The sequence below is a fragment of the Nicotiana tabacum genome, chromosome 23, assembly GCF_000715075.1.
Source record: "Nicotiana tabacum cultivar K326 chromosome 23, ASM71507v2, whole genome shotgun sequence".
NCBI lineage: Eukaryota > Viridiplantae > Streptophyta > Magnoliopsida > Solanales > Solanaceae > Nicotiana > Nicotiana tabacum.
Window position 1 is genome coordinate 41018175 of NC_134102.1, and position 23619 is coordinate 41041793.

Here is a 23619-nt window from a genome sequence, read left to right on the forward strand (position 1 = left end):
CATTAGCCATCACCACAAACAACTATCATATTTTTTTAAAAAAATTATATATTTTATTGATAAAATATTAGATTAATTAGTATTTTATTTGAATTATATGTTTATTAATTTTCAAATAAAGATAAATTTTGTACATTCAGATGTTAAAAATCAAATACTCTTAATCATATACTATTCAGATCTTCATACATATCTTAATATTGACGTGTATTCAGATTCAAATATGTTAATCTTAATACACATCTTGATATTCAGATGTGTATTCATATTCAGACGTGTTAATCTTAAAAATAAAAATAAATGAGGCCTAAAAGTGATGCAAACGTTGATTTGATTTGGCTGTGGTTCATTCGGTTTTCGGTACTTCTTTTTTGTTTTCAACACCCTTGCCGTCAACTCCGTTTCAAATTTGTTTCGTCAAAACACCTCACGCGCTCCCTCATACAAAACTACAATTTCTTTTCTCTCTCAAATCCAACTTTTGCTTTCTCCGATTACTTTCCGGCGAGATCTCTCATAAAACCGTCGGAAAATCCTGATCGGATCCGTTATCAGGTTATTTCGAAAGATCGATAGATGGCTCCGGTTTCGGCGCTTGCAAAGTATAAGCTCGTTTTCTTAGGAGATCAATCTGTCGGTAAAACCAGTATTATCACGCGATTTATGTATGATAAATTCGACAATACTTATCAGGTTAAAAGGATTTTTTCATACTCAATAGCATGCTTAATACATATTATCATTGCCTGTTTTAATAGATCTGCTTCTTTTGTAATTTTCTCTCTCTTCTGCTTCTTGTTAGTGATATTTAGTTTTTCATTGTTGTGGTTTGTCTTGTTCTTTAGTTCAGTTTGCTATTACCTTTTTACATTATATTCAAAGGTTCAAATAGATGGACGGACTAGAGAGAGTAGCAAGAAGTGTCTCTTTAATTAATATCTTAGAGATTCACTCACTCTGTCCCAATTTATGTTGCAGTATTTGATTGGACACTCGGTTTAAGAAAGAGGAAAAGTTTTGAAACTTATGGACTAAAACATGCTATAGACATTTGCGTGGCCGTAAATCATCTCAATTAAGGGTAAAATGAGAAGTTTAAAACTATATTGTTTCTAAATGTAGAAAAGTATCATTCTTTTGGGATAGACTGAAAAGGAAAGTGTGCATAAAATCGGACATAGAAGTTCTATTTTCAATTTGAGAATGAAGTTTTAGGATAATGTTATGATAAAATTGGTATAATACAGAGAAGATAAGTTGTAAAACAGTAGAAAATAATGGTCTAGAAAGTGCATGTACACTTACATAAGCATGTATAATTTGCTTAGAGAGAATTAGAGAAGAGATATGTTAGATGTTTCCCGATGTTTCGCTGATCATATTATAGGCCTTGTTTGTGTTTCCGAAATATTATTTGGATTATGTTGCTTTTAGAAAATTGGAGCTCTTGATGAGTTGAAACAAATTTAGCCTTCCAATATGTGAGCGTGACAAGCAAAGTTTGAATCCATCCAATGTTAATAAAAATCCAAGAGCAGTTGGCGCATTTTATTGATGATTCACACGGTTTTCTACCATATGTAGTTCAATTTCCATGGTGGTTAGAAATAGAAAGAGTAAATCCATTTTCCTATACTTTGCTTATGTACAACTACAAAATTGAAGTGACTCTACACTCAAATATAAACCAGTCATATCCCCATATTTTGGAGGAAGAAACTATAAGAGACTTAGCTAGAAGAAGACATTTTATTACAAAAGTGTTTTTACAAGAGAACTAGGTTGGAAATGAGATGCTCGTCAACTACAACAAAGGCTCATATTTATAGGAGATGGAAAGCTAGTACATGTAGTACCCTTATTTAATTACATAGTACAAGTGGCATAAAACAAATACAACAAACATAAAAGTCTTATAATGTAGACACTTATTTGGCTAATAGACAAAGCATAAAAGCATAATCATGAACTAGAAAATAAATTTTATGGCCTTGGATTTTGGTATTGGTTTGGACAAGACATGGATGATGGAAAAGGGACCCATGAATAGTATTTGCATGGCATTGAGTTTGGATAAATTTATGCCTTGACATGGATGACTTTTCTTTGATGACATGAGGGACCCTTGAATAGTATTTACATGGCATAGAACTTGGGGAAATTTATGGCTTGACATGAATGACTTTTCTTTAATGACATGAGGGATCCTTGAATAGTACTTGCATGGCATTGAACTTGGGAACTTTATGGCAAGACATGGGTATGCAACTTTATTGATATATTTTTGGATTTTTATGGTAACTTTTGGTGGGTTAAAGATTAAAACTTGTGCAGATTTTTTGTTTTTCCACGGTAATTTCTTGTGGGGTAGAGTGGTGAACAAGATAAAGAAGGTGTGCATACTTTTATGTCTTCAAATGGGTACTTACTTACCTAGGGAGTTAAGAGATGAAAATGATTTTAAGACACTCGTGCTGTTTTTTGGTTTGGAAAAAAAAGGAAAATTATGGAAGGGAAGTTCCTCCCATTTTCATGAATCATCCAGGGAGCCAGAGGTATCCGAAGTTGACGATGATCAAGATAGGATGACTGATAAGCCCATTCCAAAAAGGAGATATGATTCTGCCACAGGCAAACAAGTAAGTATTGGTTTCCATACCTTTACCTTAGATGAGATAAAAGTCTTAAAATGGCCTCAAAGAATCCAAGATTTCTACACTTGGATGGTGACAAGAATTTGACAAAGCGAGAAAAGTACATAATTCTATCAGAATTCACTTCTCGCCTCTTAGGTATTCTTCGAGACCGGTGGAATTCACTTGGGTTGTAGGACAAAAATGTTTTCCTTACTTCCCAAGATTTTGCTTTTAACATTAGAATCTTGCATGAAGTTTTCTGTGGCGATGCTGGCCAAAGGCATGAAAAACTTCGAAGACAACTTTTTGAAATGAAATGCCTCTCTTTGGATAGAGATATCATTGACAAACATTTTCAGAAAATGGCAAAAAACTTTTTTGAGCTGGATGGGGATATCGATCTAAAACAAGCATTTGTTTTCATCCCTACCAAAGATGTTGGCCGGTCGAATCATGACCATCATAGAAGATAAATACCAGTCAATAACTGCTTCAAATATTGGTTATATTAGGCAAGCCATTTTTATGCTCTTGATGATATCTGTGCAAAAAAATTTGCTCTGAAACAGATAATGAAGAATGATGCTGCACCTGATAGAGCTTACCACAGGTCAGATTTAATCACAGAAAGAAAAGATTGCTCATGCCAGGCGCCTAGGAAGAAGTTCAAAAGGTTCAGGTTGCCAAAATTCTCAGTCGACAAGTCCAGGTTTAGAAGGAAAACAAAATACTTCAGAAGAAGAAGGCCGGACAATTGAAGGAGAAATAGAGCCCGTTTTATTTGTAATAAAATAGGACGTTTTGCGCAGAACTGCCCGCAGTCCAATCGGTCTATTAGACTTCTCTCTGAAATTACAGATTACACAGGCGTTCATTTCAGTGAGGATGACGATATTGAATCAGTTTTCTCACTTGAAGATGAGCCCACATAAAAGACTCTCTTTTCCCTAGATGTTTATGTGGAATATGATGATGATCATTACCAATTCAGAACCAAAGCCAAAGGTGAAAAAGAGACCCACAACATCACGGTGATCCCGCAAGCAGAAATCAAAGTCTATGCATCCAAGTGGGACAAACCAACACATGTCACAACTTTCTTTGACACGGGAGCAACCTCCTAACTGATTTATCTTGCGGTCTTTCCAGTTGGGTATTGGGTGCCGTACTTCAAGAAATTCAACACCGCCTCAAATAGAATTCTGACCACAACTGTCATTACCAAGCACCCGTTCACCATTGAATTCTTCCTATGACTGAAGTACATGACCAAATTGATTGGGTGAGATGTCCCAAGTAAGGATTTGATTATTGGTTTTGCCATTTACAAGGTTTTGCAGGACAAACTCCAGATCAAAGCTAATGGGATAACATTTAAAAAGCTATTCAAGCCATATTGTGCTGTCACGAGATTGTTCCAGCTCACAGAAGAAGATCAAGTCTAGGAAATTGAAGCACAAATCACACTACACTCCTGTGCAGAATCTCACACTGAATTCTTAACCAAATGTGACAATCCTTTATGGAAAAATGAAGAGTTCTTCATCAAGCTGCCTTTCAAGAAAAATGAGAATATCAATCTTATAAAAGCAAGTCACTCTGGTATGAATCCCGACCACCCTCAGCTTACCAAAAAGGAGTGTCAGGAGCTAGTGGATTTTGATCTCATTGAGCCATCAAATTCACAATGGGTGTGCGAAACATTTTATGTCAACAAAAGAGCCGAGCAAACAAGAGATAAATTGAGATCGGTAATTAATTATCAACCACTCAATTATTTTCTTTTGGATGACAAGTTTCCCATCCCAAATAAGCTCACCCTTTTCTCCCAACTTGCCAAAGCAAAATATTTTTCTAAGTTTGATCTTAAATCAGGCTTTTGGCAATTGGGAATCCACCCAGAAGATAGGGAAAAAACTGGTTTTTGCATTCCCGATCACCATTTTCTGTGGAAAGTCATGCCTTTCGGTTTAAAAACTGCTCCATCTTTGTTTCAAAAGGCAATGATAAAAATATTTAAGCCCATCCTCCACACATCACCTGTTTATATTGATGATATTTTACTATTCAGTGATACTTGGGAGGAGCACATAAATGTGCTCAATCATTTTGCATCTTTAGTGTGAAATAATGGCATCATGCTTTCAGCCAAAAAATGGCATCTATGCTTTCAGCAAAAAAATGGTTTCTGCAAAAAAAAAAAATTGATACCTTCAAGAAACCATAATTAACAAGTCAGCTGAGGAAGAACAATCTCCCCCAGCAATACCGATCCTCCCTAGTTCAATCAGAATCGAGAACTGCAGAGAGGTTCTAACCGGCCTAGCCTAAACAACCGCTACAAGCGGGCAGGAAATAGATGTGGTGGAGACTCAAGTCAAGACGATGGATCACTATCACTATAGATAGATGCTTTCCCAGGACTGTGTTTAATGGCACCTGATATTCCACATGCATTTTTCCCATGGAGAATATATCCCAGGTCCTCATATTTCTGGGGAACTTCTTAAGTTCCCTAATACTGGGTTCATAACGATGCAAATCCAGCAATTTTGGGGAATAATAAATTATATGAGAGATTTTATTCCTAATGTTTCTACATATATTTCTCCTCTCACAAAAATATTGAAGCAAAATGCCAGCCATGGGGCAAGGAACAAAATAATGCAGTTAGAAAAATAAAAGAGGTGTCCCAAAGTGTCAAATCTTTGTACATTCCCTCCAATGGAAAGAAAATATTGCAAACAGATGCCAGCAATGAATATTGGAGCGCAATTTTATTTGAAGAAGTTAAAGGCCAGAGAAAAATATGTGGTTACGCTAGTGGAAGATTCAAGGATGCTGAGCAAGACTATCATTCCACTTTTAAGGAGATTCTTGCAGTGAAAATGAGATTAAAAAGTTAATTTTTTCCTAATTCATTCAGAGTTTCTTATTAAGATCGATATGAAGGTTTTTTCGAGGATGATCCAGTGGAATCCAAAGGTCATTCCGAATCCGCAAATTCCCAGATGGGCTCAATGGTTCTCTCCATACAACTTTCATGTCAAGCACTTTAAAGGGAAAGATAATGTTCTTGCTGATTCCCTTTCAAGGCCAGGTGAATTTTTCAAAAGGTTTCTGCAACAAAAGCACAAGAAGAATAAATCCCAGGTTCTTCATCATTACATCACCCGCCGGAGTTTGTTTGATTTTTCGGATCCTCTTGATCTGTCCATCTTATTAGACGGGAGGGGTTTTTATGAACTCTAGGTTTTTTGAAACTACAAAGGTTCCATACTTGCACCTTTTGGTATTAATCCGGAATATCCATTTTTCCAAGTGTTCATAGCGCATGCCAAGAATTTTCCACAGGAACTCTTATGGTTCTTTTGGTATCTCTGCCATCAATACCACATTCTCATGGAGTTCAAGTGTCGTGATTTTCGAGACTTTGACAATATTGAACCTTTCCTAAAAATATTTTTGTTGTGGTTTAAACCTCAAAAATATCGGGTTCATCATTTTCATTGTCGTGGATTCAAAATATTTATGTTCCACAGGCCATTTAGTGTGATCAAAAGAACTATATAGGTGATGCCTACGACGTCCTTTTGGTTTCATTATCCAGTCACAATCCTAGCAATGGAAAAAGAGTACATCGAAGCTCAGAGGCTCATTTTTCAACAAAATAAATGCCTTCCGGAGGAGATATGGCCAGAGAGAAAGGAAGTTGGAATTATTCTTCCACTCACCCCATTGACGAAATGTTAAGACAACACTTAAGGAATACAAGGAAATGCTACTCACCAGACCCCTATGACATTGATCCAGCAGAAATTGCTAAGATCAATTTAAATGGGGATACCGGTACTTCGTCGCAGAAGAAGGTAAAAGAGCAGGAATTATAGAAGAAGATCATCCGCACGCAAAGAGATATTTCACAAGAGCTGAAAAGCGAAGGCTAGAAGGGTTAAAAGACAAGCACAATGCATAATCATGAGCAAGAAAATAATTTGCATAAGCCTTCTAAACCTTTTTAGCCAACTTCCCCTTCATAATTCCCCCCGTTTCCAAACCAAAAAACTGCACAAGTGTCTTAAACCATTTTCACCTCTTAACCCCCTAGGTAAGTACCCATTTGAAGACATAATAGTATGCACACCTTCTTTATCGTGTTCACCACTCTACCCCACAAGAAATTACAATGGAAAAACAAAAAATTTGCACAAGTTTTTCACCTTTAACCCACTAAAAGTTACCATAAAAATCCAAACATATATCAATAAAGTTGCCTATCCATGTATTGCCATAAATTTCCCAAAGTTCAATGCCATACAAGTACTATTCAAGGGTCCCTCATGTCATCAAAGAAAAGTCATTCATGTCAAGCCATAAATTTCCCCAAGTTCTATGCCATGCAAATACTATTCAAGGGTCCCTCATGTCATCAAAGAAATGTCATCCATGTCAAGCCATAAATTTACCCAAACCTAATGCCATGCAAGTACTATTCATGGGTCCCTTTGCCCTCATCCATGTCTTCTTTTATCCTGTTCACCACTCTACCCCACAAGAAATTACCATGGAAAAACAAAAAATCTGCACAAGTTTTTCATCTTTAACCCACTAAATGTTACCATAAAAATCCAAACATATATCAATAAAGTTGCCTATCCATGTATTGCCATAAATTTCCCAAAGTTCAATGCCATATAAGTACTATTCAAGGGTCCCTCATGTCATCAAAGAAAAGTCATTCATGTCAAGCCATAAATTTCCCCAAGTTCTATGCCATGCAAATACTATTCAAGGGTCCCTCATGTCATCAAAGAAAAGTCATCCATGTCAAGACATAAATTTACCCAAACCCAATGCCATGCAAGTACTATTCATGGGTCCCTTTGCCCTCATCCATGTCTTGTCCAAACCAATACCAAAACCCAAAGCCATGCAATTTGTTTTCTAGTTTATGATCATGCTTTTATGCTTTGTCTATTAGCCAAATAAGTGTTGTACATTGTAAGACTTTTATATTTGTTGTACTTGTTTTATGCCACTTGTACTATGTAATTAAATAAGGTAAGTACATGTACTAGCTTTCCATCTCCTATAAATAGGAGCCCTTGTTGTAGCTGGAGAGGATCTTATTTCCAACCTAGTTCTTTGTAAAAACTCTTGTGTAATAAAATGTCTTCTTCTAGCTAAGTCTCTTATAGTTTCTTCCTCAAAATATGGGGATATGATTGGTTTATATTTGAGTGTAGAGTCTCAAAATACTTTAGTAGTGGAGGAAGAATACTCTAGTAATTTAGAAAGATTTCTTTAGTAGTTGAGAAAGATTGCTTTAGTAGTTATTGCATTAGGAGTGCGAAAGTTTTCTGAGTTCGCTGGTGACGGCCTAGTTGTGGCGAGGGACGCCTTTTGTGAGCCTCCAACACCCCCTTGTAGGAAGACTTTTGTGCGAATAATTCAACCGTTGCTAAGGTGATTCAATCTCTACTGAAGTAATCCAATCTATACGAAGGTAATCCAATCTCTATTCTAGTAATTCAATCTCTACTCTAGTATTTTACTGATCTCTATGATTCCCGGTACTAATGAAAAGTTGAAGTGATCTTGCTTTTCCTTAGTCATTAGTGGTCCAATGTATGTTTTAAAAGCAGCACACTGATAGGAAAAATCAACACAGCATGTATTTATGCTGTCATATCCTCACTTCAGTATATCATACCACAAATAGCTTTTGCTCCTTTCTGTATGTCTATGGACAATGTGGACTGTCGGATTCTGAACTTTTATGCCTGGAAAGCAGTTTATGACAGTGAACCAGTTACACCGTGTAATACTTAACAAAGTAGCTTCCCCCCTGGGACTAGTCTTACAGAGCTGCTCAAACTGTTTTTTTTTAAATACGTGTATCAAGCCTAAAATCTCGCCTACTTCCGTTCACCTTGTCTTGATAAGGAATATTCAATTACTTTTTGAATTTGCTGCCTATGCAGATCAGAAGAATTCGTCGAAATTTCAAATTGAGTTATAGCTTCTTACATTTGGTTTTTCTTTGTCTTTATATTCCTAGTTGGGAATACTATCACACTGTTGAGCCTTTATATTTTAATGCTTGGTTTGCTTTTTCGTGATTTGATTGGAAAATAGTTTTCTTTGTTATCTAGACATGTAACCCATGTTTCTCCTTTTCCACTATAATATATCCATTGGGCCAAAATCCTTGATTTCTCAATCTACCGATCAGAAAATAAAATCTCTAAATCTCTGATTTCTCACTCTCTTTTCATTCAACTTTATATTCAGGCTACAATTGGTATTGACTTCCTGTCAAAGACAATGTATCTTGAAGATCGTACAGTACGATTGCAACTTTGGTAAGAATAAAATTGCACTATTTCTATCTTTAATAAGTATGACTGCTCTTGAGTATTTAAAATTGTTAATACAGGTCTTATAGACTTGTACAATGTGATAGAAAGGGTTACCATATTTCAGAAAGAAAATGATACAAGAAAAAAAAGAAAGAAAGTATACATCTTTCCCTCCATGCTATCATGTTCTATTGACTTTCCAAGAGGATTGAGAGAAAAAGAAGGTTTTATATGTAATTACATCTAAGGTTGGAAGAAATGTCTGGTAATAATAGTTGGAATATGTGAACATGGTACAAAGTAATATAAACCAGAGTTAGTACATGGTATTATAGGAGTATGAAATTCTTACGTCATCCCAAGAAATTACCTTCTTGGGATGATGGAAAATTCAACTATATTCGGAAGGTCGGATAAACATAAAGAAAACTACTTTATAAATTATTGTTCTTAATTAATAATATAAGATATTTCAATCAAACTTAAATATAATAACTCAACTTTTTCTATTAATCTGTGTGAAGTTAACTAGCTCCAACAATTTGGGATGGAGGGAATATAAATATCTGAATTTTAAGATGATAAGTTTTCCATCTTAAGAAAGAGTTCAGTCTTCTTGTTTAATACGGTGGTGAAAAGAGTTGAGTCTTTTTTGGGAATGGACCACAATAAAAAGTAGGTAGAATAAGATAGTCTGCGAGGAGTTTGATATTTCTCCTTGTTCTTATTCATTTGGATCGTTAACATTTATCTAGATAAAGCATCAATCAGCCTAGATTTCTTGCTAAAACAGATCATGTTAGTAGGTACTTTCACATAAAGTGCTCTTGGGAGATCCCTCCCCCCCCCCCCCCGAAAAAAAAAAGGCACGCACATAAGAAAAGAAATCTCACCCAGTTTTAAGATGAAAGCTTAGATTAAGTTGTTCTTTCTTGTTTAATTATCATATTTTTAGAACTCTGGCCATAATATGAAATGACTAACTTGACGAAATGCCGTTATAAGCTAGTTTCATGGTAATCAATTTTATTTGGCCTATTTGGCGCTGATTAGGAAATGTTCTATTATTGCCAAGCTTCTTTCTAGGAATCATTTTATGCTAGATTCTTTATTTGATGTACAATTTAAGTGGTCTAAAAAAGTAAAAATTAACCCTTTCATGTTGTCTTTATAGGGACACTGCGGGGCAAGAGAGATTTCGGAGTCTTATACCAAGCTATATTAGGGACTCCTCTGTTGCTGTCATTGTTTATGATGTTGCAAGTATGCCTTCTTCCGATGTTAATACTGTGGTGTGGTACAAAAGTGTCTATCCAGTTTATCTTAAATGGACTTGGTGTTTCTAATCCAGCTTATGGTTGATGTTATGTGATTTTCATGGTATTGGCTTGACTTTCTGTCACTAATTCACAGGCTTTATTTTTCTTGCTGATTACAGGTAGGCAGTCCTTCTTAAACACCTCGAAGTGGATTGAGGAGGTTCGTACTGAGCGCGGCAGTGACGTTATCATTGTGCTTGTTGGTAACAAAACTGATCTTGTTGAAAAAAGGTAGCCATAAAGTTCATTTCCTTCTCTGTTTTTTTGGGGCGAGGGCGGTGGTGGTGGGTGGGCTCTGTTTGAGAACCAATGAGGGTGAAATTCACCTTCTTGTTTTGCTATTTCATCTGAATGGTCATATGGCTTTGAGTTTGTCATTTAGGGGGATGTATGTTGGTATTATGGAAAGATAAATGTCTTTGAAGCCACAATTCTCCCCAACCAAAAGTAAAGGCAAGGAGATAAAATAAAAGGGAGACATGCAAATCTTTAGGCAACGAGTCCTATAACTCACACTTGCAGTGCTTAAACTTCTACCTAGAGAAATAAGATTTCTGATTTGGAAAATATAGCATCATTGCATTATGCATAGCCAATTTGTGCAACTAACTCATCTATGCCAACTTGGTAATATTACTATTTATGGAGAAATATATTTCATCACTTTTTAAGTTGAGTAGAAGAACTTATGATCAATTTATCGAAGTAGATATTGGTTCATAGCTTAGAGAAGCCATTGTTAATTTAGTTCTGCACATTCTTCTCTTTTACATTCAAAATATGTTTTTTCTATATTCTGATATGTGCTTGGATAGGAGTATTTGCACAATTAGCTCATTAGCAACCTAAGTTGCTCCGACACGGCAGTTTAGGTGCCACTCCCGTGTCGACACGACACTAGTCCGTACCGAATCTGGTCAAACAATTTTGGGTACTTTGACCACGACGGACGGAAAAATTCGAGACGAGATACAATTTGATTCCCAAAATCAGAATCAAAACTAAGGTAAATTTGAACAAAATAATATACCTTATTTAGAAAATCAATCCTTTACTTATCTACAACTTGAAAATAAAAAGGAAATCCATACTTTACAAGCTATACGTAAGTTTAGAAATATTTTTATTTTTTTGAATTATTTTTAGCCGGATCTCCGCACCCATATCCGTACTAGGATCCGTATCCCCGAATCTTAGAATTTACATCTCGAAGGATCCGACCTCTAGATCCGCACCCATGTCGAACGCCCGCACCTGTGTCCGAGCAACTTAGTTAGCAACTATCATGAAATTTTCTTTATAATGTAACGTTTGTCTTAGAAAAAGATATTGAATTGAAACTTGTACAATATAATGCATTGTTCTGAATAAACATAATCTAGTTTCGCTTGTTAGCTACAACAACATACCCAATAATATCCCACACAGTGGGGTTTGGGGATGGTAGTGTGTACGCAGACCTTACCCCAACCTTGTGAGGATAGAGAGGCTGTTTCCAACAGACTCTTGGCTCAGGAAAGCATAAACACCACATTAATGAAAATATAGATAAGAAGGGACAATACCAAAAAGCCATATAAAAACAGAATAAAAATAACCAGATAGTAAGGTGGTCAACAATAAAAGAAACAACGGTTAGTCATAAAAATCTACTACCAACAAAAAGCGAGAATTTTGCTTGTTAACTACATGGGTTTATTTTCACCATGAACTGTAATGACTTTTGGTCCTTAATTAGTTTAACTTCATTTTTGTAAAGCCATATCATGAAGTGAATGCACCTTTGTCCGGGTTAATGTGAGTAATTTTGCTTAGATTTAGATGAAAGTTCTTATTTACCATTAATGATACAATATACTTGGGGTTGGGCATTCGACTTATCCTAATTATGAGGAACATGTTAATAAAATAGACGTTGTATCTTACTCAACCTCGAAAGCCAACTCATAAGCTGAGGATTTCCCTAGACCATATAGAAGACAATATCCCATTTCCTCCATTAATGGGAGACATTTAACACCCCCGGCATGCCCAAAGTTGGACATCTGAAGCGTGGACTATACAACATCGGGCCCATCATTGGATAAATTATGAATAGATGGATTTGCTCTGATACCGTGTGAAAAAATAAGACAATGAAGAATTGATTGAAAACTCAGCTTGATTATTCGCTCAAGCTGCTGAATTTGAATAGTTAATGTAGAAGTGCTTTTATAGGAATGAATGAATCTAATTAATTCTGATTAATTCTCATTGATACACAATATCATGTACAATATTCTTAATATTTCTTACAGAGCAAACTCAGTATAATGGCTACTGTGAGAAAAGGTTAGAGATCCTTGGATGGAGCATGGACCAACCGACACTCGATAATAATAGTTGCTTAACAAGCCCATGGTTAGGTCAAGAAACAAAATATGTAGCTTGAAGTAAAATAGGGTACTTCTATGATAAGCGCTCTTGGGAAGTCTTTTGGCCTTAGTAATGAGTTAGTTGAGGTCCTTACTAGTTAAAGGAGAATTTTATATCTTGTGCATCTTGCATTTATGAGTGCTAGGATCTCTTCCGTTGATAGACTCTCACATTAGCATATTGCTATGATAATCTTTTGTAATTCATACTTCCACGAAAATTGTATACCTTTCACTTGCTTTGGGAATGTAGTTGAGAGAAGAAAGTGATAGTTAAAGGTTGGAGAACGGCTGAGTAAGTGCATTTCTTACTCCCATTGCCTTCTTTGCTCATCTCTCTCCCCCTTTTTTGTCTAATGCACCTACTTAGAGTTTTATGAGTGTGGTTAGTCTTGCTTGATCTATTGAGAACCTCTTCTAAGCTTGAGTCTTTTGATTCAATTATTTCAGCTCCTCAAGTTGTTCTCCTCGTGGGTATTTGGTGTTGTTCGGCGTTTGCCTATGTCTACAGACATTATTTGTTTCTCAAAAGTTATGATTCAAGATTGTTGGGGTCAGAGACACCTAGTGAATAATAATCACTGGAAACAATGGAAAAGTGCGAAAAACGTAAAGGGTTCGAACAAAGACACCAAACAAGACAAGAAAAGACTTAGCTTTATTGGAGCTAGTTCTAAACAAAATTTACTCAGCCTTAAGTGGAGAGTCAGCTTAAAGGAGCAATCAAAGTAATAAGACAAGATAAGATTTTCATTGTTCTACAATAATGCCTTTGTCAACGTGTGTTTATATAAATATTTTATTTCGATGAGGAAGAAGAGAAAAATGAGAAGGGAATGCCTCTTTTATAAGCAGAGAAATATCTTTGCTAACGGCACGCGCATGACATCAGCCAACCTTCCCCCCCTCCCCTCTTCCCCCCGTTTTCTAATTTTTTTCAAAGTTTGGGGCGTTAAAAAACTCTCTTAGTGGGTACAACTCATCGGAGTTTTCTTTTTTTGTGTGGGTGAGTTACTCAAGGACTTTGTGATAGTCGAGACTTCGAAAAGTTAAATTTTCGGGTTAATTTCATGGATATTCACTCGACTTTCACTTTATTGCACAAAGTTTCTACACTGATTGTTGTAATGAAAAAGTCACTCAACTTTATGTGAGTATTACGAATGACAGTAAACTACTTTTTGTAACCATAAGGGCAGTCAAATTCGCCCGAGTATCATAGAAAATCACTAGGAGGAAATAGAGGCATTTTCGATGATACTGACAAAGTTGAGTGACTTTTTAGTTACATAAAAATTGTTTAATGACTTTCTATGATATTTAGGCAATGTTGAGTGACTTTCTTGTTGCAAAAACTAGTTTATTGACTTTGCTGCTATATTATCCATAAAATTTTACTCTAGTGATATTTTTTTGCTTCTCAAGATCTGTAGATCCCCTAGTAAAAAATTTTCCACCTAAATATTTTCCTTTTATTCTTGTTATTTTACTTCCCTCTTTTCGTTTTATATGACGATGTTTGACTGGGCATGGAGTTTAAGAAAGAAAGACATTTGTCGTATACCAAAAGTACCTTTAGAACTTCTCGTAAACATATCATGCTATTTCTATGATGATAAAATTATGTCATTAAAAGTAAAATGAGAAGTTTAATATGAAAGAGTTTCTAGATAGGGAAATGTGTCATTCTTTTAGCACATATTAAAAATGAAAGAGTGTTGTATAAAATGGAACAGAGGGACACCAACCGTCATAAAAATGGGAATAGAGGGAGTAATATTGATATATGTGGGGTATTCCGTGGGTCCCAAAAAGTCGTATCAGAGTATTGCAATAATTCTTTGCCGAGGTTGTTATGTATGAGTATTGTTGATATGTACAAGTTATGTTTATACATACTATATCAATACATATGCTATATTATTCATACTTATGGTATATGAACATTTGGTTATTTTGTATATGTATAATGTGGTTCATACTTACGGGTTAGTATTCACATGTAAGATACTATTCACATGGTACTATTGACTATTACTATTCACAGTAGATGCTAGAAAAAATATCGAGAGCAAATAAATAAAGAAAATCAAGATTTTTATGTGGGCAACCCTTAAAAGAAAAAATCCACCCTGTGTACCTCGTATTTGCCAGATGCTTCATTTTTCCTCTTCCAAGGACTTCTGGAGGCCTCAACGAATCCTCCAGACAGCTTTTGCACTTCTCGACTATTTTCCCAGGCAGCCTGTTACAACTCATATGCACAAGTATGTGGTAAGAGTGTGCCTGTGGATATTGGAGCAAATGGGTTCATACTGAGCGTTATCCTGATATTCAAACTTGGGATTGCCAGGGCATTATTCCTATTTCTCAGCCTTTCAACTATCCCCTTGGGAACAAGATAAAATTTCGTAACATTAGCAGTACATCGAAGCAGGGATTGTACAGGTCCTTAACTTTCCACCCATCTTATTCAATGGTAGAGGAGGAATGTGCATTGGCTTCATGGGGTTGTAACTGAAGTGGCAAAGCAAGCTTATCTGTGTTACAAATACCACAACTGCTACAGTTTTTTGCTGGAGAATGGGTTTCTGATAGGCTTAGGGTGCTAACACTTACCTTTTTTTATGAGCAAAGAGGAGTCTGCCAACTCGACTGGTTGTATATTTGTGCAATGTGTTGTGCTGTCTCTCATTGGTGCATATATTTTTTTTTAATTATTTCTAATTATCTTCATAGTATGCTATACTTATCATGCATTCTTCCTCTGACTGAATTATAGGCAAGTTTCAATAGAGGAAGCAGAAGCAAAAGCTCGTGAACTAAATGTCATGTTTATTGAAACCAGTGCTAAGGCTGGCTTTAATATAAAAGTAAGTAAAGTTATCGATGGATGATGATATGTGCACCATTTACTCTGTTATACCCACACAAAACAAAAAGAATACTGTGATATGATTAAGTTAATGTTTTTCAGTTTGGTCCTTTACCTATGTATCTTTTGGTTGCTTATAGTGCTTAATATACAACTGCAGCCCCTATTTAGAAAAATTGCCGCGGCATTGCCAGGAATGGAGACATTATCTTCTGCTAAGCAAGAAGACATGGTCGATGTCAACCTCAAGTCAAGCAACGCGAATGCATCCCAGTCACAAGCACAGTCAGGAGGATGTGCCTGTTAACTTTAATGGTTAGAAGTTCCTTGGTCTACGATTTTGTTCTTATAGTCAACAACAAATGTGTGTAAAGTTCTTTATCTTTCATAACATCTGAATTTTGATTTTGTTTTTTTGGGACGGACTTTTGAATTGGATGCAGGAGATTGTCATCATAGTTTACTAATATACCTAGTATGTGTCAGTTATCTGTTTCTAGATATATGCAGTTTTGGCTATTTCCTGTTGGAACAAGAATTTTAAGCACATATATCCGTTGATTTACTCGAGTTCTGCAATTGAATTTTTGTTTGGCCATCCTCATGTTGCAGCTGTATAGTTTCTTGTAGATTTTCCTTTAGTCTGAATTTGCTGGAAAGTAGTGATAAAGTCTGAACTCGTCCTACGAACTCTGATTCACTGTTTCTTATATTCTCGTCACATTCATTATTCTTTACTATTGCTTCCTTTGATTTTATTACAATAGACTCCAGATTGATTATAGTGCTGTTATATTGAATTTTCTCATGGACTAGGAGGTCATTAAGTGAAGCAGGAATATAGATGTATGGTAAATCACGGTGGGGGTAGTTGTATATTCAAGTCATTGTTCCAAAAGACGTTTCTTCATTAAGTAGATGATTAGGTATTCCAAGTTCCAAGTCAGCATTTCTCAAGTTATTTCCATTAAGGAGAGCTAAAAGCCTAAAACTCCGTTTATAGTAGTCAATGAGGTGATAGAAGAATGGCCATGATCTTAGGAGGTAGCAAGTAGTCGTTGGAATAGTTGATGTGGGCACAGACTGGTGCGGATTTTTTTGATGTTAAAAGATTCTATTTACCGTGTTTGCATTGAAAGAATAAGAAGGGAGGAAAGGAATATGGCCTTTTACTGTTTCTGTTTAGATTAATTTTGGTCAGGAAAGGAAATGCAAAGAAATAGGAGGAAAACAAACACATTATAACTGAAACTTGTCCAGTCAAAATAAGTTTGTTTTATTCACTTAACGGCGAACATTGCTCTCTTCGTCGTGTACTAATGTACTTTTTATTTTCGGTAGCTCGGAGATTATTCCCGCTTTCTGAATAAGATATATCATCAGTATTTTGTTTATGTATTGTATTTTTTTAAAGGTACTATGAAACTACTTTTCTAATGGAAAATGTTTTTAACTTTTATTAATGGAAAGGTTTAAACTTTAAAAAAATAATACTTTTTCTTCTTCTATTCGGACCTATTTCATTGGACTCTTATTTTAATATTTGAGCTAAACTGTCTCCAATGAGTTATGGGAGTGATACTCCTGTTTCATTTTATATGAGTCAATGACGGTGTATGGGACACGAGTTCAAGAAAAAAAGAAAAATTTTAGTGCGTTCAAGAGAATACTTCGAACTAATGATTTTAAACCATCATGACACTTTAGGGTTATAAGAACTTGTCGTTAAGATTAAAATGCTACATTTAAAAGTAAAAAAAATTCAAATATAAAAAGATGTAGAAGTTCTCGCTAAGACAAAAGAGGATTAAATAGGGACAGATTACAAAAAACCTACTATCACACCATTCAAGTAAGAGATTTTTACTTATCTATGTTACTTTTGAAATTTATTTACCATCAATATTGAAGTTTTACCTTATTTACATGTTGATATACAATTTACTAGTTATATACATACAAGTTTAAATGAGTATCCTTGTCTTTTAATGTGGTAATCAAATTCCATAGATCTATCATTTCATCACTCCCTCTCTCTCTTTTTTCTTCTTTGGATCTCTGCTTCACTTCTCTTTTCTCATCTCCTTTTTCTTTTTTTCTTCTTCTTCTTCTTCTTCAGAGAATTCAATAATAGATTTGATGTTATCGCTTATGACCATCGAACCAATCGTTCCGCTACCCGCAAGCCATTGAAAGCCATCAAAAGCTTCGAAGCTTTGATTTTGGATTCGAATTTTTTAAAATTATTATTTGTTTTGATTGGGTGTTTCGAGAATATTCTTTGGAATTTATATCTCAATTTTGAGAGTGTTTGGTGAAGATTATAGTTGATTTTGGATGAATTTTCAGATTCAAACTCGAAGAAGAAGTATTAAAGTTGTATTATACTTGTATGAAATTTGTTCTGAGATTCCTTGATTGAGTTCTTCAGTTTCTAAACCTATTTGATCATGTCGTTCTCATAAAGGAGCTGATATTCCTTTTGCTTTAAAGCGCCTATCTTTTGTTTCAGTGATTTGACAATATTTAGTTGTGTATTGCCATATGTCCCAAAGCCTAATCTTGGAAAATAGAAACATATATTGTAGTTATATTTTTTATTTGAATATTGTATTGAAATTTGTAAATAAGTTGTATACTATATGAATAGTTATATGAAATTTGTATTGAAGGTATAAATACTCTAATTTACATAAAGTTATATATATGTATCAAATTTGTATTAAAGTTATATTATTAGTAAATTGTATTTAAGTTGTATGTTGTTGTAATTGTATTAAAATTATATAAATATTATATGAAGGTTGTAAATAAGTTGTAAATAAATTATATATTGTATAATTTGTTGTATAAAATTTGTTCTAAAGAAGTATAATATTGTGAATGTATTAAATTTGTATCAAATTTATATGAACGTTATATTATATGTGGACAAAACTGTTGGTATTACAAAAAGTTATACTATATGTGGACAAACTGCTGGTACAACAAAAGAAACCAATTTGATAACCAGATAAAGGAATTTGACAGCTTGGTGATTGGAATGCAAATTAAGGTTTATTAAATTCGTATGAATTTGGTATAAATTACTTGGTGATTGGAATGCAAAGATCACACAAAATTTCATATTACTGGACTTATTACTGGACTTTTTGTCTGTTGTTGAAATTCATATAAATTTGGTACAATTTGACAGCTTGATAACCAAAAATCAATTGTACAAATTAGTAAAATCAATTGTGACAAGAGTGGGTTGCTCTAGTGGTAAGCACCCTCCACTTCCAACCAAGAAGTTGTGAGTTCGAGTCACCCCAAAGCAAGGTGGGTAGTTCTTGGAGGGAGGGAGCCGAGGGTCTATCGGAAACAGTCTCTCTACCCCAGGGTAGGGGTAAAGTCTGCGTACACACTACCCTCCCCAGACCCCACTAGTGGGATTATACTGGGTTGTTGTTGTTGTTGTAGTAAGTTGTTATCAAATTTGTTGTTTACAAAGATTATTGCCAATTTCAACTACCTCAATTACCTTTATCTCGCCATTGCTGCTTATTGGACGGATCGGGCGGGTATTTACGCTTAACGGTTCGCCTTATCGGTTTTCGACTTTTAAATATATTAATTCGCTAGCCAACCGATAAGATATCGGGCGGTTCGGTATCGGGTTAGCAATTATCGGTCGGTTTATCGGTTAAATCTAAGAGAAAACAATGAAAATGAGGTCGATTTATGGGCTAAATCTAAGAACAATGGATCTGTATTTTAATCTCAATTGAGAATCCTTGGTGCTTTAGAAGTTCCAAATCATAATGTAACTAAGAGATGTATCATGCTTTCTGGCAGACTGGCAGTAGACACTAAAATTTTGAGTGGAAGTGGATTAATTGTTTGGACCCCAAGAAATGTATATTAGTTGGAAAAGGGAATAACGAGCCAGAAGCTGCTTCATTCATATTACTCCAGTTGGACAAGCGACATGTGCTGAATGAAAAAAGAAAGTGAGATCAGTACAATTATAGTCATTCATGACTTTCAACACACAAAATGTACTGAAAATTATAGTGCTGCTAACAGGGAAACTTCGGCAGTATTAACAGTCTCCTCATAAAGGCTAAAGCAAAGTATCGGTCCAAATATTTCATGACCAAAGTTGCTTCACCACTGAACAAATAACACATCTTTATGTCATATTTGACATACCAATCACTCTTAAAACAAATTAGCCTTAAGAAAATTACTGTCAATATCCAGTAACATTAACACAACAATCACCATTGAAACAAAGCAACCTTAAGAAGTGTTGTGGATATACGTTGTTTCCTAAGGAGTGAATGAGGCTTCAGCCTTTAGGGTTAATAATAGATACTTTATATACATAGGCGTAGAAATATAGATATAATATTTTTAACGGGTTAACAGTTTATCCTATAAGAAAATTGAGTAATCCGTCCCCGAACCAACAAACCATTTTCAATCCGTTCACCCTCCGTTAATCCGATCCCAATACCAATAAAGCACTAAGCCAATTTTGCGGTTCAGTTATCGTTTATGGTTCGATTTTGAACACCCCTAATTGCTGCTATAGATATGGAGAAAACTAAGTTATTTCGCTAGAAGAAGAGGGAGAGAGGAGAGGAGAGGAGAGGAGAGGGGAGAGATGACAGTAGAAGAAGAAAAAGGAGAAATGAAAGCAGAAGAAGGATGGCAGAAAATGAGAGAGGAGAGGAGAGAAAAAAAGAAAAGGGCGTAATTGAATCATTTAATTTAATGTACTAATATTGAATTGTATATAAATTATAAGAAAATACAGTTATAGCGGGTAAATTTAAAAGTTTAGAAAATTTTGGTAAATAAATTTAAATTATGGTATAGGAACGAAAAAAATCCGATCAAGTATTGTATCTTTGTTTAATCAGATTGAGCAGAGTCTCTACCTATTTCTTCAACTTTTCTCTTTCCTTAGCAAAAGAACTAAAAAAAGAACTTTTTCTCTTTTCTTTCTTATGGTCCACACACCCCATTCAAGTAATGTATCATCTGACTTTCTTTACGAGTTGCATTTTGTTAGGTTCAATAGTTTTGTGGATATTTACAAATTTATTTTTAGTTTTATAAATTTTTTTTTTATACATGAAAGATTTATTTTTATATATAAAAAATCTATCCTTTATACATAAGAGATTTAAAAAAAAATATTTTTTTAATTTTAACATTTTAAATGGCCATGAATACCCATTCCTCAATTATACATGGTTAACATTAACATGGTTATCCAAGACTTAATATAAACCAAGTTTTTTTGTCTCAAAAAGACTTAAATTTTTGTCGGTTGTCCTCTTTTGTTTCAGCTGTTTAGTAAAAGAACTTTTTATTTCTCATGTTTTAAATCAAGATCTAAAAATCCTTTTTGAGCGAACGAAAAATATTATGAGAAAATATTAAAAATACGGTATAAAATTTTGTTAATTATTACACATTAAACCACAATCTAAAATTTTGCGAGCAAACCCAAAATTTTATGAACCGACATTAGACACGAATTTCAAAGTTAAAGTGGTTGGCCAAACTTTTAGAAGAAAAAAAGTGTGCTTTTGAGGAGAAACAAAAGCAAAAGGAGAAGCAGAAGCAGAAAAATGTAGTTTATCTCCAAAAGTACTTTTAAAAAAAATACTTTTAAGACAAATACACTTAGAAGGAGTTTTTAAAAACTTGATCAAACACTAATTGTTGCTCACAAGTGCTTTTCAAATTAATTACCCAAACACAAACTGCTTCTCACCAAAAATACTTTTGAAAAAAAATACTTTTAAGAAAAAATCTTTCTCAAAATAAGTTAATTTTTATGGCTTGGCCAAACAGGCTATAAGTCTCTTCTTTTGAAAGTTTAGTACTATTATTGTTGGCATGGAAGGAGTTCATCTTGAATTGCCTCGGCAAAAACGAGACTAGGGACCATGCTCCCCGCTTTCTTCCTGTGATTACTATTAGAACACAAGCCAAGGAACTCAAAACCACAACACAAGCACCCTTTATTTACTAGTTTTGGAGTTTTCGCCCTTTGCTTCCGGCTTTAATAATCGGCCGAAAAGACCTTCTCAAAAAATACTTTTGTTTATATTCTGTCTATTTTTGCTGGTCCAAATTAAAAGAGAGGAGATTGGTGTTTCATTAGAATGTTTTTCTGTTTTCCTTTTGATGGTTAGATCAACAAGTTACCATTTTGGTTTATTTGAAGCCAAGTCGAGATATGTGGGTGCTTAGAAGATGGGATAATACATAATTATTGTTTCGTTTTATCATATGCACCCTTTAACTTTAGGGGCCCTATGATCCCCTGATGTTGTTTAAAGAAAAATAAATTCTCCCTTTCTTCATAAGCATCCGTTTCACAAAAATATGTGAAACACACTCACCAATCACGTGATGCCATATTATTTTCTTTTACTAATACTATTTTTATTTTCTTTTTATTCATTATTTATTTCATTTATCTTTTTAATTTTTTTCTTTCTTTTTACTTCTATTTTCCTTATTCTTTTTTTCTTTTCTTCTTCTCCGTAAAAAATGCCACCACTTTAGCCACCAATATCATTGCCATAACTAGCATATCCGCCACCAAAACCATCAAATCCACCAAATTGAAATAAAAAACTAAATCAATGCTAAATCATAACCCCAAAATTCTAAAATCACCACCTAATCAAAGTTTAAAAGTTAAAGTTAGCATCTAATCAAAATCGAGTAAATTTTATGGGTGGTCACTCAACTTTGTGTTCATTATCCAAAAGTCACTTTTCTTTCTTTTGTTACGTAAAAGTCATTCAACTTTATGTTCATTACCCAAAAAATACTTTTCTTTCTTTTGTTATACAAAAAATATTTGTCTGTGCTATAGTTATCACAATAATCACTTTAACTAGATTTTACAAATCTTTCACCTGAAAAGTCTATTATGCCCTTGATATTATAAATCATCTCATTTATGTAATACCTTCTATATTATATGCTATATAATATACTTTTACCCAGATATTTTACTTATAATTAAAATAACTTGATAGGAGTATTATTTTATTTTATTTTTTTATAATATATTTGTACATTTAATTTTTTTCTAACGGTAATTTTTAAGATATATAAGTAGCATTATTAAATTTGTCATTAAATATTACAGTGAACAAATCTCAAGTCCACATTTTAAACCATACTTAATAAAATATTTTTAATGATCAGCCATGCCATACTTATTAATCCAATAAATAAAATATCCATCTTTAGCACAATCACACATCAGATTAATATATTTAAATAAATAATATTAACAAAGCTTTAAAAATTTTAATATTAAATATAAATATCTTTGAAACTTTTTTTAAAATTTGTATTGACTATAAGAAAAACTATCATTTGTTAAACAAATCTGTTTGTTATTATTTCAAATAAATATTAAAAATAAATATTTTTTATGGTTTTTATATTTAAAATATGTTCATGTTTAAATGTGATTAAACAAATTGAGTGTCGTGAAAAATATTAAATATACGGATATATTATAAAAATAACAAATAAAATAATTTAATGTTATTTTAATTATAAGTAAAATATCTAGTTAAAATATATTATATAGTATATACTATAGAAGGCATTGCATAAATGGGAGGATCTATAATCTCAAGGGCACAATAGACTTTTCAAGTAAAAATATTATAAAATCTGATCAAGGTGACTTTTGTGATAAATATAATAAAGTAAAATAATTTTTGTGTAACAAAAGAAAGAAAAATAACTTTTAGGTAATAAATATAAAGTTAAATGATTTTTACGTAACAAAAAGAAGAAAAATGACTTTTACGTAACGATCACAAAGTTGAACGACACTCATCAAAATCTGAATATTAAAATCACCATTAAACTAAAATCTGAAAAACTAAATCATCACCGAATCGAAATCCTACCGCAGCCAATTCTGGGTCATTTTTCTACAATAATATTAAGGATAAAAACAAGAAAGAGTAAAAA

General features: G+C 33.9%; 1 protein-coding gene across 1 annotated transcript; it reads left to right on the forward strand.

Annotated features, from left to right (window-relative positions):
- The first annotated feature begins 459 nt into the window (after window positions 1-459).
- On the forward strand, window positions 460-15926 carry LOC107830228 (ras-related protein RABH1b). Its single transcript, NM_001326240.1, is given in 6 exon segments — window positions 460-693; window positions 8931-9001; window positions 10173-10261; window positions 10437-10548; window positions 15514-15604; window positions 15767-15926. Coding segments are annotated over 6 exon segments (627 nt in total). The 5' UTR covers window positions 460-576; the 3' UTR covers window positions 15914-15926.
- Window positions 15927-23619: the final 7693 nt, after the last annotated feature.